Genomic DNA, 17446 nt, shown 5'->3' on the forward strand with positions numbered 1-17446 from the left:
GTTTCGGAATCAGTTGTTCGTCCCAATTGGCTGTGCGGGCTAATGATTTGCTTGCAGTGGTTGGAATTTGCTGATAAGGTCATGCGAGGAAGAGTTTCAACAGTGAAAATTAACATTGAACATGATTGTGTTTGCTACAAAGGAAGCACAGTTCTTTTTAGTTTTGTGGGGTGCAAATAGAAATCAGTTAATTTGCACTTCACTGCCAATCCTCATATTAATCCATGAGTCATCTGGAGTGACTCATCGCACTATTGCACAGGTGTCTGCATCAAGATCTGACAGTGCAGCAGTGTCACAAACAGTGTACCATCTACAGTGCAGTGGCTTCTCCAGTAATGGGAAAGTGTGTGAAAAGCCCCAGAGCGTTTCCCTCTCACCTTCGGAGTGGCAGCACAAGGCATCCATCCTTTTCTTCTTTCCAGTAACAAGAGATTTGTCTTCCTCACCCCCCCTTACTTGCCTGCTCCTCACAAGTGCTTGTTTGGTTGCTCCAGGTCTGTTTTTGCAGAGTTCTGCACACTGACTGATGTATAGCCTCAGCCGAGAAGCAAATTATTGAACACAGTTTGCATTGCGAGGAGAGGAAATATCGGTTAATAAAATAAAGAAATAAAGCATTATTGGCGCCTGCAGGCCTCCGGGAGTACACACTTGTTGCAGAGGTAATGATGAAGATGCAATAGTGACACCCATTTAAATCTGATTTGCAAATTATTATTTTCGTTGTTTGTTGCTGCCAGCGGCTAATTATTATTCACAGCGGGGACAACAATGTGTCATCTTCTATTTGCTTGGGGATTAGGGTGATATGGCTTGAAATGCACATGTTTATCACAAGGAAAAGAGACGCCAAGGGCCCAAACATTACGCCGGCACTTCATTTTGATAGCACTTCATTTTGATAGAATAAGTGAACCTCGAGGCATCATCACCGTTAGACCTTGTGTATAATTGAAATGCTGCGCAACAATGTGGGTGATACTGTATATTCAGTTGTGTAGCCCTGCATTTTTTGTTTTCTAAAGGTAATCCGAGTTAGTTATATCACTGAGTAAAAGCAAACCTTCGTCCCTTTGTTCTGTCTTCCCTGCATGTGTCCTTATTTTATCTTTCTGCTGCTTTTGCTATTTCTTGTACTGACAAAAGGTTTTCTAAAACTTTAGGGCTCGAGCGAAAGCACAAAGAAAATCACTAGGTTTGCTTTTTCATGTGTCATTTTTATTATTTTTTTTTAACTTTCATATCAGAATATTGCAGCAAAAACCCTTAAATCACATCAGAAATCATGAAACTTTTGCTTCAAAAATCAGATATAATTCATTCCATGTTTAATGTGGAGCTTCAAAGTCTGGCATAAATTTAAGGCTGCAAACAGCATAAGAAATAACTGCATATCTTTTAGTGATATGCAGCATGCAAATCACAGATTACACTTATATTCACAGCATTTTGCTCTTATCTAGACAAACAACAATACAGCACAGTAAGTGCAAATTGGATAAAGTTGTGCAAGCATGTGCAACACATGCTTGTATCAATTATATCATCCAATGTTGCCGTTAGCTTGACTTTAGTGTTCTTTTAAAGACCACGAGGGATCCTTTGGTTCTGGCCCCTTCTGGGAGCTTGTTCTTGTTCTACCACTGGGATGCCAGAACCGAGAAAAGTCTTGACGTATGTTTCTAAGGACCTTTGTGAGCAGTTGGCTTGGGGCGAGCAACTGGAGAATTCTTGCTGCAGCACGGGGTTTCGCCGGCGCCTCAAGGTAGACAGGTGGCAGCCTGTTGTTGGCTTTGTGACAGAGTCAGGGTCTTGAACCATGGAGGATCAGAAGCAGTGTGACAAATATTTAGACAAGTTGAGGAGGATTGACACATCCTCAAGGTCTACCTGCATACAGTAGCTTGCCCCCGGCGTGCTGTGGTAGCCAAATTCACTATTAGTTAGTGTCATCCATGAACATTTCAAGGTTTCTCATAGTCTTTGTCTGCTTGCAAATTTCCATAAAAATATTTTAAAAAATCCCCCCTAATAGAGGTCTGCCAAAGTCATTGTTTTGCAAGTCACAGGTTTGTCTCAAGTCTTTGCACTCAAGTCCCAAGTCAAGACAGGCAAGTCCTTCGTCAAGTCCCAAGTTAAGTCACTAATCCTAAACTTTGACTTTCACGTTCTAAAAATGCACTCTTAAAGCTTTTCAATGCCATTTAACAGAAATATATTGTTAAATTTACAAAATATCTTTTTTTTTTTATTTGTATTTATTTGTCAGAAGAAGTTGGTTGAAAAGTTATTTTGATGTTAAGCCAACAATATCTGAGAATCTGTTAGTTAACTTCTTGATATTAGACTCAACCTACCATTTTATCTGCGATTTCAAGAGTCAAACAAAGTCGTAGTGTCTCTGTCTTTAAATTTTGACCTGCATATTTTTTTTATCCTGCATAATACAAACAAAATTATCTTTATCTATCTTTTTTATCTATCTCACAATGTTGGTTCATCACAGGTCTCTCCTGCAATTCGATGCTGTTTGATTGGTTCATAGAAAATGCATCTGGAAAATCAATTGTCAACTTGGTGGAGGTGATGCTAAGAGGCTCTGCCCCTTAGCATCTCTTATTATTGCTGCCACAATCGCAATGACAGCTGGATTGCATCCATTTTCCTCAAAGCTTGACTTAAAATACTCGCTTTTGTGGCAAAATTCCAGCAGGTAGCGCCCTGATTTCTCAGTAAATGACAACTGCTTTTTGAGGCACTATACCAGGTGGAAGCACAGTGATGTGTCATTAAAAAAACACCCCTGTTTAGTGGCTAAAAAGACACAGGGAACACAGCAATAACTCACTAAAAAACAACTGATTTTTGTTTATTCTTTCATTTAATCAATAATGGAGACATGAAACATGCAAATTCTCAAGTATGTGTTGAGAAATGTGAACTGGGTTTCAAAATGTTAACTTTTTACATTTTATAAACATTTTCTGTCCATTGATTTACATGTAAACAAGTACGTCAATCTAGTTAGGCTAAGGATCACCGCTTTGTGCCACAAATCATCTTTGCTGTAATTTTTTTTCTGGACATTGTACTTGGTGGCAGACAGAATTGCACCATGAAAGCGAGCATTATGGGGAACCAACCTCATTGCCGATGGTGTCATTTTTCTGTACATTGTGGAAAAAACATTGACTTCACAATAATAAGCAAAACAGTGGTCTATTTCCACTTTGAAGTTTGGACACACAAGCTACATCTGGGGCATCATGAGATCAAGCCTCCCTGGAGCATGTTCCTTCTCAACGAACAATACCTCCATGATGTTTTTAGAAATGGGTACATTCTTGGTTTCAGAGTCTAAATTCTCCGTCCTCCAAGCGGCAGTTGCATTTTTTTTGTCTTGATCACAGCCGATTAGAGTCTCCAGCTTTAGCAGACCTGATCCTGGGCACAATGCTGGCCATGTAGAAATGTCTGATCATAGAGAATCATAACTGGGGTACTTTTTTTTTAGTTTTGCTCCAGGCATCTTAGTCAAGTTAAAGAAAAACAAGAAAAACAGAGACAAACAAAGTTGGCTCTATTCTTTCCTCCTTCCACTAGCAGAGCCAATAGCAATTAGCTTGCAGTTTGTTGACAACATGGGGTGAAGCTTTCATGCTCCAGAGATTCAACTGGTCTGATGCCCGAGTTACAACATTGCTTTGAGAGCAAACAGCCGGCCAATGACACCATAAATATTGGTTTGGTTTTTGACATATTAATATACTTATTTATCTTGGCCCAGCATGAGGTTTAACGCCTATGAACCAGGGCTTTAAAACGCCAATGCAGAAGATTTCCCAAGACTTTTGGATCAAACTGCTGTCACCTGGGGCTGTGTGAGTGCGGGGGGGCGTACCGCTTTTTTGACTGCTGCTCCAAAGGCATCATCCATCATAGCTCCTAGATGATCAGGTTTTTCATTTGGATGTTTGCCAATACAGATATTGCATTCAACAATAACCCAAATGTTTGATACAAAGCCTTCAGTCTTTTGCAGCCCAGCAGAGATTTATAAAAGATGCATGAATCAACAAGTCCATATTGTTAATCCCAGGAAAAAAAAAAAAAAAGTACATTCACAACTTTCTGCAGACAGTTTGGAGGATGAGAAGTTAATGTATTTCTTTTTTTTTATGATTTTGCTACATATTCATAAGAACCACCCACAATATCACACTCTGTATGAGTTATGCAAATGACTGTTAGAGTTAAAATGACCAGCCTCCACTTAGTTCGTCTTTTTCACTCTCTCCCACAGCATCTTTTCAAAATGAATTTTTTTTTTAACCACCGCTACTTATACCTCCAATCACGCAGTTTTCACAATGTTCCACTGGCGGATGGCTGTGAATGTTCTCTGGATTTACAACTTTGGCATTTTCTTAGAGTTTAGGAGAAAGAAAACATACAAGAAAACATCTTTCACCATTATGAAGACTTTGTTTTTTCGGTTGAGGTTTTTTTTTTTTTTTGTCTTTGCAAGAAATACTTGGTTTATTTTGGTTACTTTTCTATTCAAATTACAACTTCCTGCAAGAGAAAGAAAGGGAATAATAATAGGATGGACAGGCCTAGTCTGTGAAGACCACAAAACCCTTTTTTTAATCCTTTGTGAGAGTATAATAAAGGGGCATTCTAGTATCCCTGTTTCCCCCTGTTTCCACTTAAATTATTATTTTTATTTTTTACCGATTGGCAGAAGCAGTAGAGTCTTTACTCCACTACATCCCCATTGTCAGCAATGCAACCGCAGGTCTCAGTACCTAATTCAGTCCTCCCTATTCTCGTTCCACTGCACAGTATAACTGCAGCTCACAGCCTGTGCTTTACGTCTACATCCACACATACCTCTAATTGCCAGTGCCTGTCCTTTCCACTGAGTCATTAGTACCGTAATGCACTGTGACATCTATCTTTGGGCCAGAATGCTGTGCTCAGCTCACTGTGGTCAGTCGTGCCAACAGAAACGCAAGCAGGAGTCCTTAATATTGAGACGAAAATCTTAAATATATCCACACGTTTTGTGTTTTTTTGAGGGATGCTTTTGGAATGGTCAAGTATTTCAACATAATTTGGAGAGACTGCATTCTGGTCTCAGTTAAAAATGTGATTACTATTTCCATGAGATAAAACAGTTATTTTTTGGGAGATGGATGTCATTAACAGGAACTGCTAAGACCATAATCTTGGGCCATACCGATTAGTTCCAACAAAGCTTCATTCATAATTATGCTATTTTTAATTTTGTGTGTGTGTGTGTGTGTGTGTGTGTGTGTGTCTGTGTGTATTCATTTAGTTTCAAACCCAGTACATTTGCAGATAAAGATAAGGCTTCTCTAATATTATTTATATTAAAGCCTACTATTTATAGGATTAGTTTCCAGTGTTGGGTAATTTTTGTTTCCAACTCATATGATCCAAACTTTTCCAATAACTGAGGAGCATTGTACAGTCCGAAAGTTAACATTTACTGAAACAAAATCTACATATACTCTTTAACAAAATTCACAACACATTTTTATCTGTTGTAATATTCTTCCTCAACCCACTTGTTAGTGTTAGCTTCTCCAGAACCTGTTTGCTCTTGCATAGGGAGGCATGCACCTGAATTAACTGGGTGCATTAACTGCAAAGAAAGTTGATTTATTAAAAAATTTAATTTGATGAATCACTTAACATGAATATTTTGTTTTTAAGATTTGGGTTTTCTTCTTATTTATTAAGGTGATAATGTCATAAAATATGACAACAAACATCCAACAATTAATTTGAAAACCATGACAACAGTATTTTTAGAATACTAATTAAGAAAAAACACTACATTTGGCACGGTTTCTCCATAATCAGTCGGGCTATCAAACTGGAAGAAGAAGCTGTCATTTTTTCTCACAATGGTGAAAGACTAAGGGAAAAAATATTTAAATTAAAACAAGAAAATCTTTTAGGCCAACAACAAAAAGTCAAAACGTCCAGAAGAGAAAAAAGACTAATAGCATGCTTATTGTAGCATTGCATTACCAGTTACTTTAGGAAATCCATTTTTTCACCTTAAGCCCTAAATGTGAAGCTAAAGCAAAATTGTGTAAAATAATGGACCTGGCCACCATGACTATGACCATGACCATTACCAATTGCTTTGTGGTCTGACCCTTTGAGGCCTCCAGTTTGGAATTTGGACGTTGCCATCTAATGCAAATTTTTGCTCGGTTTAAAAAAAATAATAAAAAGGTGTGAAACTGTTCAAATGTAATGTTAATTACCAGAAAATTGCTACTTCTATTCACTGAACTGAACACCTGTGTAACCAAGCATCTTACAAGACTTGAGGCAACCAAAATGTTTGTGACAGCTAAGCCTATAGCTTATTTGACTTTGTGGTTATACCATTATGTTAAATTTCAAGCATTATTGCTGTGGTAGAAACTTGTCAATGGACAGCCCCCAGTGGTCACTCACGGGTATGTTATGTACAGTTGTCATGAATGTTGAAGTTAGGTATAGAGGCCAAAGCCAGTTTTGCAACAGACTGGGAAAATAATCTCATTGGCAGTAAAGTTGGGCATTTTAACATGGTGATCTTTGGGGATTGACTCGCTCCTGGAGCCAGCCTCAACTGACCATTAGAGAAACTGCACTTTCTGGCACTTTTGCATCAGCTTAATTTCTCAGCCCTGGAGGTTACTGCTTCAGTTACAGCCAATTACTTTAGATCAGCTTTAAGACTTGAAGTAGGGGGAAACAGCTACCCTGACTCGGTCCAAAAGTGAAACGAGAAAAACTTCAAGCCAACAAACTACTCCTTGAATAATCCACTTCCCTCTGTATTGACAGTAAAGGCTTCATTCAACATGCCATCGGTGTATCTGTTAAACAAGTGCAGCAAATTAGTAATTACATAAAAATGTAAAACATAATCAAATGTCACTTGTCTTTTGGGTGATAGCATTTAATTACTCAGATAATATTTCAGCACAATTTAGAGATGTATTTAATGTGCCCATGTCACCCACCTGCACTCCACTCTTAATTAAATACATGCATACTGTTAAATCAGTTTTATCGTTCTGAAATATGAATTGGAGTAGAGCACTTTAACATCTGTAAATCTAGTCAAGGACTTTTGAGACATGATATTATTAGCAAGAGGCAGAAAAAAAAACATGAAGACAACCTGTGCTGCAGCTGGATTTGAGGGGAATCTGCCATACTAAACTGATTAAAAGCGAAGCAAAAAGGAAGTCATTGATTTTCTCAGAAAGTGTCCACGGAAAAAAGCATATATGGACCTTAGAGCCACAGGTCAACATGTTTTTGTCTAAAATTGCTATTCATAGCACATTTAGTTGCAGCAATAATCATTTAGCTTAATGATCCAGTTCATCCAGGGACTGGAGGCTACATCACACCATAGGAATCCTTTGTGAACTACTGTAGTATTTTATGGCCATAAAACCTATTTCATAGCCCATCTGCTGTGCTACCTTACTGTACAGTACCCTGACCCTGGTGGTGAATGAGTTTTCACTAAACCTATTGTTTGTTCTTTTATAGATGCCCACGTCCCAGGACACAAATCCCTTGGTGATTCGTTGGGAGTAAGGTCAGTTTCTGCAACACTGGCACAAACACTCTTTAGACACATACTCTCAATAGCCCTTGACATCACCCAAGGCCCTTAATTTTCAGCATAGTGGAGTCTGAGCTAGTGTTAAATTACAGTCGAAAAAGCAAAAGAGCAAAGTGGTGAATGTATAAGAAGAGGTCTAAAGGTGCTAAATGGAAATCTTGACTTTTATTTGGAAGTGTGCGTTAGGTAAGTGAGATGCTTTGTTCGGATTAACGCCATTGCTGCAGTTCACCTCCTGAGTTAAATGAATGTTTGAGGTAAATGAAACCCCGCTGGTGATCATTTTGTCATTGGAATATGTTCTTTTCCATTTTGTGTAAAGCAAAACTAGTTCTTGTTCCTGTAGGATTTAGTGACCGTATAGTGGGTCAGTGTCCTCCGCTTGTTCCTCAGAACAGTCCTCAACTGTGTCTCCCCTCAGAGTGTGACATCACCCCGGGCCTTTTTTATCTGCTGTTACACGTTCTAGTTTGAGATGATGCTTTGCCCCATAACCACAGGGAATGTGATACTGAGAAGCACTTTATGTCACCTAATTTGTGCATCGACATGTTTGTTCAATAAAGTAAGAGACAGTCATTAAATTGTAACATTATATTTAAATTGAATCATAATAACTAGCTTGTGGCTAGAAATACACATAGCAAATTCTCTTTTTGCTCTCATTTCGCAGGTGATAATTGAAATCCCTGCATGCCTCTGAAAGAATGTAGAATGAAAAACTGAGATCAAGCGTTAATTTGCAGAAACTTACATTTATTCTTTATTGTCAGCGCGTTGTGCATGGAGAAACAGTAGAAAGTTCTAGCAGAGGTACTGTCGGAGCTAAAGGTAGTCGTTTAGGCTGTGAGCTCACCCAGAAAGTAATAGACTTCATATCAAATGATGAATAACAAGCAGAAGAAATGCTCGTCCTACTTTGATTATGGGCCTAATTGGCCTCCATTTTCAAATGCGTAGTAATAATGACACTGTAAAGACAGAACAGCATCATATCAGTGGAAGGAATATGTCCAGGGATTTATTCAGTGACACAGTCTAATGAAATACAAGATGTTCATTTCCACTTGAAATATCAAGCCCATAATCATAATTGCAGCTATTAAATCAGCAGGGGTGATCTTTACAGTGATGCTGGATATAACCAAGATGCAGGTAGCAAGAAGAAACAGAGACCCCATAATCACATTGTATATCATAAGGAGTGTTAAGGCTGTTGTACAATATTTTTTTATCAAGCCAATCACCAGATAAAGTGTTGGCATTGTACCTTTATGCAAACCACGGATACGCTACATACATTATGATGTTGTGAATACATCTCAAGAACGCTGTGGTTAACTTGTGGTTAGGTTTAGGCACGGAAAGAATTAGTAATGGTTAGGAGAAGATCATGTTTTGGCTTAAAAAACTTGTTTTGGGGGTACAATCCATGCTGGAGATCCAGCAAACTGTAAAAAAACAACCTCTGTTCTTGGCATATCCCCAGCCTGTTTTCACTCTAAACTCATCAAATACATCTGCTCCGTCAGTAGTTTCAGCATACGAGCTTACAGCCAAAGGCCACCCTCTGCATCCACCTGGAACACGGCTGGATGGTATCAGCTGAGAACGCAACCAGTCAGAACCAGTGGCATTGCTTTTATACACTGGCGCACAGCCAGACAGCACCACGCACATCCACACTCAACGCACATGAGTGGTGTCACTTAAGAACCCTGTCAGACGGAACTGGTTGCGTGCACGCTACCAGTGAAGATGTGATATTAGGAGCGTGAGTGTGCTTATACGACAGGTAGAAAGGGTGGTGGATGGCTTCCACAAAGTACTGATTTTCATGCAGGGGATTAAATCATTTAATTCCCATTCAAGTTAGTAGAGTAAGTAAGTGGCCAGCACAACTGGCAGATGTAGGCCCCACCACCAGCACAGTTTCTAACGTGGTTGTTATATGGGCCAAGTGATGAATGATGTACAGCAAAGGGCTAAACGAGAAGTAAACCACTGGGTGGGCTAAAGTCTCTTGTGAGTTTGCTCAGTAGGTCCAACAATGTGGAGGCAGAGCTGAAGATCAAGGGAAGTTAGAGGGAAGATCTTGGAAGTCCAACTTTTGTGGCTTCATGTACCACTGAGCAACTTTCATAGACATGAACAGGGCCCTACTTCCAATGTCATGTCATTCCATATGTAAAAAACTAAAATTAAATGGGTTATTTTTAACCACAGTTTCACACATTTTCTGTTCAGCATAAAATACTGTATTGCTCTTTCAGTAGTTTGTCAGTTTCCACCAGGCAACTGTAATATAATGAGGCAGGCAGAAAAATGAAAAAGTTGAAATCAGAGGTGTACAACTTTAATAATTTTTAATAAAAAGGTGTGAAAGTCAGTCAAACTTCCCGAGTTAAGTCCCCTTTTTGTTTACAGATTGAATAAAACCGGTGGACCGCAACTTCCATTTTTACAATTCCTGCATAAACCGTAATAAAAACCTAATCACAGTGTTGTTCACATCTAAACCCATCCAGTTTGAGATATTAAGTTGTAAAAATGAGGAAAGAATCCCATTTTCTATTCGGCTAATGCATCTTTTAGCAGTGCTTTGAAAATCCCCTGCGAGGGTTATTTGAATATCAATAAGCCAAGAGACTGTGTGTGATCAAAAAGCCTCCTGAGTCAAAAGTTTGCAGGCGAGTGCGGATGACCCAGACAGATGGCAGCTCTCAATCCCTGGACAGTGAAAACGAGACTCAAGGCAAAACTTGAGAGGGATGAAATTTGAGTGAGCTTAAGAGGGTTGTGTTTCTCTATGAGAGAGGGGGGAGAAGAGTGGTGCTCTGTCTGCCGTTGGAGGGAGATTGAGACAGATTAAAGACTTGTATTTATGGGAGTGGTTTCTACTTTTAGATGTTTATTTTACAGCTGGGGTCTGCACTTCGTGAGACCTTCCAAGGTCAATCTACCACAGTTAAAGGGGATGCCACTCAAGAACCTGTTTTTCCACTGGCCTGCACAGTGCAAAAAGTAATATTTAATGCCCCAAGCTAGAGGACAGGGAACCAGAATTGTATTATGTGATGGCACACAGCCAGATAGGTAAAAACACCATTTGGCTCATATAATGCCCGAAAATATGCACTGAAATGAACTCCATAAACCATCGATATCAGTCCCAAATCAGAATCCCTACTACTCCCAGGGGGTGAATACTGTTTGTTGAAATACCATGCAAAACTACATTAATAAATGCTATAATGCAGAGCACAGTGTTCAGAACCACAGGAGTGTAATGTATGAAGAATATTAGCCCCCTTTACCTATTAAGAAAAGAGAATTAAACAATCTTTATAAAGGTCAGCAGAGGTTTGGAATAATGCATTTTTGCTCCTCTTATTTCTAACAAGAGGACTTTTTAACAATAAAAAGGATCTGATGTAACTCTTCTTCAGGCCATGTAAAACTAGGATGAGAACCCACATGCTTGAAAGTTTAAGGAAAGTATGTTGGTGGAAACAAAGTACACAGATCCCCTCGATCCAGTTCTCGTGAATCGTGACCACAGATATTCATCATGGGCAGAATAAGTCAAAAATGCCTGCTTAACAAGCTGACGGCACCATCACAAGCTGACAAGAGTGCCACCAGTGAAAATGTTGTGGAGTGACAGCATGCGTACATTTACATAATTAGCCTCAACAGCAGCAATTAGGCCGTCAGGAATCTTTCATCAGAGGCAACAAAGTCTTTGTGGAGAAAACGGGGAAGGGATAAACAAGGCCATGAACAAGTAATAAACACAATCTTTAACACAACAACATTGGATAAAAGTGTAGTTGACCTTAAGATCGACACTTCAATTAGTTGTAACCGTTGGTTCATGATGTCATCTGCTCAATTTGTAAGCCATCATAGATCATAGATTTTGGGGGCAGTGCATCGTCAGCCTTAAGATATATAGATGAATTGTATGTGAAAAGCCTATTTTAACTTACAAAATTAGATATTCATAATAACTGAGAAGAAATTACTAGATTTTATCATCTGTATAGAAAGTATTTTTTTCTAAAGTGTTGGCTATAGGTGAGACTGTAAAAAATTGCTGCTATTTACAGCCAGTCTCCAACAGTTAATACTGCATTCATGTAAAATGGTTTGGTACTGTAGTTGGCAATGTCTTGTGGGTTGCTCCACTTGAGTCAACAGGACAGTCGCCCTTTACGGTATGCTGCTGTTTTGAATTACAGGACACCGCATTATTTTTTGGAAACAGGGTGTTTCATGGAGAATTTGGAGCTCAGCCAGAAATATTTCATATGAAGTTAGTCTTGTAATTCTAACATTAAGCCAGTGCTTTTTTGATTCTCAGTCAATTTTCTTGTAGAAAAATTGACAAAAAATAATTTGCCATTGTCATTTGAACAGCAGTTTAGACTGTTATTTAAACGGTAATTAGAGTGGGTTTTTTTTGCCAGTATCTTGTTCATTTTCCAAAGAATATTGAATATCAAACTGGTGCTCAACATGCTGTCTAGCTAGTTTTAATATGTAATTTTTTAGTGAGGAGGAGGTTTGTGTGACTCAAACAACTGGCCTGTTTGTTGATTTATTGTGGCAATGTTAATATAATGGTCTACGTCTGAGGAACGATGTTGTCGTTAACCTGATGATTAAGCACTAAGAGACCAGCATCAGCTGAGGGAGGCAGCAGTAATATGGAGCATTAGCCTACTGGAATATTGTAGCTTGTTGGGGACATGTGGTTGGGATTTTTCCAGCATGCCTAGAGATATTGTGTTTTTAAGTGTTTTTGGACATGTTCTGAGTCACCAAGGTGTTGTCTTTCATGTGTTGTTTTGTGTTGGTTTTCTTTGCAAATGTTTCTGTTGCATTATTGCTATTTTGTCATGAGACACTTTTTGCACCATGAGTTAAGCTGGTCTCAATGTTGGAGACATCCTGTCTATGTCGGTGTACATTGAATTGACTTGAGTGAGTAATGCTAAAATATCTCCTAATGTTGGGTTTATCTCTCTGACCCTTACTGTAAGAGATCCAAGCATGATACAGTATCCTAACGTGTAGCTCTGTGGTTAATCCAGAAATATGCTGCATTTAACAGCAACATACTGGAAATGTGTAACAGTATGTATACTGTAAACTAATGATATATTGCTGCCATCTGTTCTGCCAGGATTTTACTGTATATTGTGAAAATACAGAAATATACTTTTTTCTGTTTTACAGTAAAAGGCAGTCATTTCACAGTGTGGATACTGTAAAATGATGGTATGTTAGCGGCGTTTGTGCTGCCAGCTCTTTACTGTTATTTAACAGTGAATTTATTTACAGTGTATAGTGTATAGGGAGAATAGCATTGGCCCCAAAACAGAACCCTGAAGTACCCCCATATTGATCCAGAGTAAATCATGTTATGCATCATGAAAAAAATGACCTATGACCTAAAATGATCTATTAATAAATATGCTCTTGTAATGCACTGTTGGTACGTATACCTCCGAAAAGTAATGCACCACATTTCTTATAAAAACCTGAGTAATAATGAGCTGTTAATTTATGTTTTTTTCCCTTATAACGGGGAAGGTTGCAATCACATAACCAATGAGCAAGGAAAAGCCTGTAGAAGGATGCAGTTTGGGCTGGTGAATGGGTTAAACAACACAGGACTTACCCCCAGGAGACAAGTGTTCAGAACTGTATGAAACAAAGTGAACTTCAGTTAGGTTTAGGAAAAGAAACACGGTGAAGACATACCTTAAAATAGCTTAATGTAACTTCACTTGCCTAAACCTAACCTACACAACTTCATGGTGCATAACTTTACGTCAAGTACCTTATGATATTTGTAAGGTGCCATTGTATGTGTATTTTTCTAAGTAACCAGGAAACTGCAGTGCCATCTAGACCACCAGGGTTTACTGTTTGACCACAAAGTATTAATCTGTGGCGTTTTTTTTTTGTTTGTTTGTTTGTTTTTCTGAGCAAATATCAATTTCCCTTTTCTCTACAAAAACAGCTTTTATTTTTCTGTCCATCATCAACTGACGAGAAACTGACTGCCAACTCTTTGGTGGTGTTCCAGTTTGTTTGAAATAAACAGAAAACAGGGTTGAAAGATCACAGACAAAGAAACTTTTTTTCAACGGAAAATCCAATGGAAAAACACTACTGATTGATTGGCAATGTGTAGGAGGTACACTGCATCAAAAGTATCAGAACAATAACTACTTCGTGATCTATACATGCTCCCTCAGTTGTTCTGGATGCTTCAAACAGCTCAATATGAAGAAGTGCAGAATTATTGAGAAAAACACCCATATTAACAGCTGAGAAAAATGCTGAATATGGGTGTAAGCCATAAGAGATCTGCTGATATGTAGTGTTTAATGTAAATGCCAAAAGATGTGGATGCTGATGGGCATGGAAGTTTTTTTTTTCTATAGCCTGTTACTTTGACAGTTCAAAGCCATTCACATTTCTACTCTAGGTCAGTGCAAGTAACTGTAGAAAGATTCACAGTCACAGACAGATTATGAAACAATGAAACTTATAAATTGTTTTTTATTGTTTTGTTTTGTTTTTTGTTTTTTGGCAACTAGTCTCTCACTCTTGAGGCCTACCAGGTCAAGTGGGCTTTACATAACATCGACAGCAACAAGGCAGCTGGGCCTGATGGCGTTCCTTGCCGTGCACTGAAGGTGCCAACCAGCTTGATCCACTTTTCACAAACCTTTTCAATCATCAATACAACACGCTACAGCTCCAACCTGTCTGAAAATTGCCACCATCATCACTGTACCAAGACCTCAGCAGTCACCAACCTGAATGATTACTGGCAGGTTGCTCTCATGCCAGTAATCATGAAATGCTTTGAGAGATTGGTGCTGGCCCACATCAATCCCTGCACCCCCTCCAAATTGGTAGGGAAACACCAGTTAACCTATGCCAACAGATCCACATATGATATCTCATTAGAAATACACACAGGCCTAAGCCACCTAAAAAAACAACACGTAGTCAGGGTGCTGTTTGTGGACTACAGCTTCCCATTCAACTGCATCAATAAAAAAAATAAATAAAATAAAACGATCAAAAAAGTGTAGACATTAGGTCTTTAAACCCTTTTTCTGTCTTTAGATCAAGGACTTTCAAAACTAACAGACCCCAGCAGGTCAAGTTGGGCCATCACACTTCCTCGAAACTGGCATCCCCCAAGGCTGCGTTCTCAGTGCACCTCTCTATTCTCTTTTCACCCGCAGCTTTGACACCTTAATTAGATTCACAGACGACACTACCGCAGTGGGTCTGATATCAAAAACAGCCTACAGGAGGGGGGGTCCAGTTACTGTCTGCATAGTGCAAGGACAAAGACCTGAACAAAAAGAGATCATCATAGACTTAAGGAAAAGAAAACAAACAAACAAAAACACTACTTTTGATTAAGCAACAATGGGGAGGTGGTGAGTGGGTGGCAGGTTTTAAGTACCTGAGAGTCCACATATCCTAAGACCTGACCTGGAGTGTGAACACCTCTCTAGAAGAACAACAGACTGCCTCAAAAAAACTGCTGATTAAATTCTGTTGCTGCACCATTGAGAGTGTCCTGGCGCACTGCTGTACAGTCTGGTACTTTAATTGCACTGCTGCAGACAGGAGGAACTAGTAGAAGATAATTAAAACCACTCAGTGGATCATCGATTTCCCAAATTCCAAACCTGAGAGACACCCACTCGAGCCGTCTCTAAAAATGACATCAGGAAATGCCCTTTGTGTGGCATAGATTTTTAAGTATTTAAGAACTCACAAAATACCACTATAAACAATTGAGAAGTTGTCATGCCCAATAGAAATAAATTAATTTGTATACATACAGGACAAAAACCAAGATGAAATGTGAATCTAAATTTAGATAGTTTCTCTCGTCTACTTCTTTATTTGGTCTTCATACTACAGGTGTTGCAGGAGTTTTGACCTCTGTCGTGCACGGTAGGTTTGTTCAGTGAACCATCCATGCTCACAATAGGTATGCAAATGTAGGTACAGTGCGTCTGCTGCTTAAATTTGTCTGTCTTGTTCCTCACCTGGGGGAAACAAAAAAAAAACAATTCAAAGTATTAAAATACCACCTACACTTTGTTGGCTGCCTACAAAACTGAAAAGTTTTGGACGTTGCTTTGTAGAAAACATATTTTTGTTACATTTTGCTATTGCAAAAGCCTTCATATTTTAGTGCTGAATAGCTAAGTATTAAGTCATAGCCTCCCAACGTACAACTTGTTACTGTCACTTCTTCCTGCTCATGTTTTACTGAGTCTGCACGATGAAAATTTTATTCCCCCCAAGAGAAAAAAAACAACAAAAAAATGTGGAGATTGAGCTAAAAGTGAGTTTGGTGTTGGCAAGCTACATTATTTAAAGCCCTTTGAGAATTCTGGGAGCCACATCATCACAGGTAAAGGTGAACAAAAACTCATCCTCGGGGTTGCCCCAAGTCATTGAGCTGACTTCGTCATTGCCTGGAGATACTGTCCATGTACTGCAATTGCTGCAGAAGGGACTGGTTTCCTCTTATGTCTTTCTTGTTCTGTCTTCACTCTGAAAAGAGGTAATAACTGACAAAAGGCTAAAGTGGACCGGATGGCAACCCATTCAGGTCTGGAACTTCCTCTTTGGTGCTACTTTGGGTGAAGGATGTTTGTTTGACATTACCCCTCTGCAATTATTCAAATAAATTTCCATACTGGAAGCTGTGGTTATAGCTCTTTTGGGGGGTTTCCCTCCCACTTGTGCACTTGAGCAAGGTCACACTCCCAAATGCATATGCACTTTTTTCTTCAGCGATCGATTACACTGGCTCAGTGGTGCCAATTAAATTCCCCCAGACAGACAACCTCTATCTGGCAATTGACAAGACAGATTAGAAATTACTTTAAAGTCACTTCTGACAGTTTCAAATCATGTTTTTCACATCATATCACCAGTTGGTGTCCTATCCTCTGGTAATTAGATTTTAAAGATTTTAGAGGAGTAGATTTAAGGTTCCATTTAACTTGAGCTTTAGCGCCACAGATCAAGAAAGTCATTTGTGGCCATGGTTCAAAAATCCGACACTTCCGACTGCCATGAAGACATAAAATTAGCAAACACGCAGCTAGCAGCTGATATTGATTTAATGTTTTGGTTGCAATGGAAATTGGCTGCTGAGAAATCAGCATATTAATGTGGAAGGGTAGTTTGATGCTGTTTCATTTGTTTCTTGGGTTATTTTTAGCCAAGGAATTATGCACTCTGTCGAAAGCCTCCAAATATGTGTGTGTGTGTACAGGACTGCATTTTCTTGGCGTATTTGTTCTAATTATAACAGAGCGGCACGATGCTGAAAATGTTATCCCTCTATCATCTCTCAACTGCTGTGAGCCCTCCACAAAAGCAACCCTCCCCCCAACCCCCCCACACACACACAGAACACTAAGATGATTTGCCCACACGTAGGAAATGAGAGGAGAGAGATTTGATTACGGAGTGTATCCTTTGTTTACCTTTTTACATTTGCCTCAGTGAAAACCAGAATCCTTCTTTGGCTGCATATTAAATCAAAGTAATTGTTATTTATTTGTTCAGATGACTAATGACGCGCACTTAGAGCAATGCTTGAGCGCTGCAGGGGCACAAGGGGTTATCACTGAGGGATACCACTGCGATCCTATTGTTGACTACCTTAATTTGGCTTTAGTTTTGCTTCAGTGAAACAAA

The 17446-nt window shown here is 39.1% G+C and overlaps 1 protein-coding gene across 2 annotated transcripts in view; it reads left to right on the forward strand.

The window, feature by feature from the left end:
- The window catches only part of LOC148185509 (uncharacterized), a 132074-nt gene that overhangs the window by 58246 nt on the left and 56382 nt on the right, over positions 1 to 17446 (forward strand). For both annotated transcript variants that reach the window (XM_088074620.1, XM_088074621.1), the window contains exon 4: positions 7600 to 7648. In XM_088074620.1, the coding sequence (XP_087930746.1) occupies positions 7600 to 7648 (49 nt within the window). The remainder of the gene's footprint in view (positions 1 to 7599; positions 7649 to 17446) is intronic.

The sequence above is a fragment of the Plectropomus leopardus genome, chromosome 24 (genome assembly GCF_026936395.1).
Source record: "Plectropomus leopardus strain MGB_pleo_1.0 chromosome 24, ASM2693639v1, whole genome shotgun sequence".
In the NCBI taxonomy this organism is placed as follows: Eukaryota; Metazoa; Chordata; class Actinopteri; order Perciformes; family Serranidae; genus Plectropomus; species Plectropomus leopardus.